The 1,955-nt window shown below is 41.4% G+C and overlaps 1 protein-coding gene across 2 annotated transcripts in view; it reads right to left on the bottom strand.

Moving 5' to 3' along the window:
• The window catches only part of SCAI (suppressor of cancer cell invasion), a 63,572-nt gene that overhangs the window by 19,074 nt on the left and 42,543 nt on the right, over positions 1-1,955 (bottom strand). For both annotated transcript variants that reach the window (XM_019541033.1, XM_019541034.1), the window contains one exon: positions 1,296-1,394. In XM_019541033.1, coding sequence (XP_019396578.1) covers positions 1,296-1,394 — 99 coding nt within the window. The remainder of the gene's footprint in view (positions 1-1,295; positions 1,395-1,955) is intronic.

Genomic DNA, 1,955 nt, shown 5'->3' with positions numbered 1-1,955 from the left:
CTGGGGGGCTTCGGGGGAGCGGGGGCGCAGCGGGCTTCACCCGCGCGTCTCTCACCGCTCCGGAGCCCAACTGGATGTTGAAAGGGAGAGTGAACTGGGTATGACCAGGGTTTTTTCCACGCCCATTGTTATTCTCACACGCAGTTCTCAGCATTAAAAGTATAAGAGGTTCTAATTCAGAGGCTGTATCTCCAGCTCCCATACGCAAAAGCTACTGATCCCCCTTCCTCCAATAATTTGGCCAATCCCTTTCTCAGTAATAATTTACCTTTCATGTATCTTAAAGCTCTACAAAATACAGACTTCAAATTGGCAAAGTAGCTAATCTTAGGGACTCAAAGCAAGTACCACTGTATTTAAGTGTCACAAGCTGCAAAGCAGAATGTACTCCATGCAGCATAAGCCTCCTGTTTTAGCTGGGGAAACAAGCACCACTAACAATCTTGCAGCTCATACAAGATGTCTTGTAATACTACAGCAAGACAGAAAAAAGTCTTATATTACTTCCACTTTCCTCCTGGGAGAGGAGTAAGGAAGATAAGCAAATGCTAATGTTGTATTACAACCAAGCAACATTTAAAGATTGCATGCATATTTGCACAGAGGTACATACACACACAGGTCGTACAAACCAAAGGGAGCATGAAACTCTCATCAGTTTTTAAAGGATAAAGAAATCCTTATTTTTTATCATGACATCCCATAAAAGGGGTAACATTTTAACAATGCCAAGATTTATTGTCATCATAACTGCCAAGATTACACTGTACTTTCTAATATTGTTTAAATATTACCAAAGGATTATGCCAGCACCCCAAAATCAAAATGTACTTGGAAATTACAAATACAATCCAAACATCACATTCCATCAACTACTCTCACTCAAAAATGAACCTTCAGATACCAGTCTTTCTAAAACAGTGCTGGTGTGAATAATTGTGCTCTCAATCTCCAGGTTACTTAAAGATCAGGTGAAAGAACAGCAGTGGTGAACTGCTGAGAGTCAGTAGGCTTCATCTGCATGTTTCTATCAGCTCTGCATGAGCAGATCTGATGCTGAAAGTACTTGTGCTTCCTAACAGCTTTCACAGCTCAGCTAGTACAAAATATTTCAGATTGGAAGCGTGTGTGTCATGCCAGGGCACAGCATTCTCACTGCTCCCCCTAACTGTGGCGGGGGACCTAGACAATGGAGTCTGAGGAGTCCAACATGCTTTACTTTAAATAAATAAATTAATAAATACACAAACTTCCATGTGAAAAAGCAGAGACTGATGCTTCCTTTTTTTCCTCACCTCAATAAAAGCTGCCACCTCCTGCAGAACCAGGTTCCATTCCACCTGGTCCTCGGTATTGAAGCGATGGGTGTAATCTTCAATTTCATCTGACAGTTCCTATGTGCAAAAAGTCCAAAGGAAGCAGAATAATAAATGACTTTTTGGGAGCTGCAGGCAGCTCTGCTTTAGGGCTGATGCATCTCATCAATCAAATTAAAAAGTATTGATTGTTGTTGCCCGCAGAACCACATCCCGAACAGAACCTGGCCAAAAATCAGCCTAACATATGCTGCTTCAGGAGCCAAGACTTCCTGAGCCATTTCTATGTATTTTGACAACACAAAATATGAATTAAAACAAGTGCCATTCCTTGCTCTTGGGACTAAATCAAGTTCAAAAGTATAAAGACAAGCACAGCTCTGTCATTGGTTGTTACTGTAAGGTTGTTAATAGGACTCAAATTTAAGGTTACAGATAACTTAAGACATGATTGGGAAGTGAATGGCACGTTCTTTCTGGCTGCTGTCTCCACTAGTTCATGCAGTATAATTTTTGGTGCTCATCCCACTGAATACAGGCAGCTAGAAAGCAATACAACTGGCACAGAAATACCAACATTCAGAGGCTGTTTACAGTATCACAGAAAGCAGGGTTTGGGTTTGCTTTGTTTTGGTTGGG

The sequence above is a fragment of the Crocodylus porosus genome, unplaced genomic scaffold, assembly GCF_001723895.1.
Source record: "Crocodylus porosus isolate Cpor-Errol unplaced genomic scaffold, CroPor_comp1, whole genome shotgun sequence".
In the NCBI taxonomy this organism is placed as follows: Eukaryota; Metazoa; Chordata; order Crocodylia; family Crocodylidae; genus Crocodylus; species Crocodylus porosus.
Note: the sequence above shows the minus strand (reverse complement) of the source record. Positions and strands in the feature narration are given on the sequence as shown.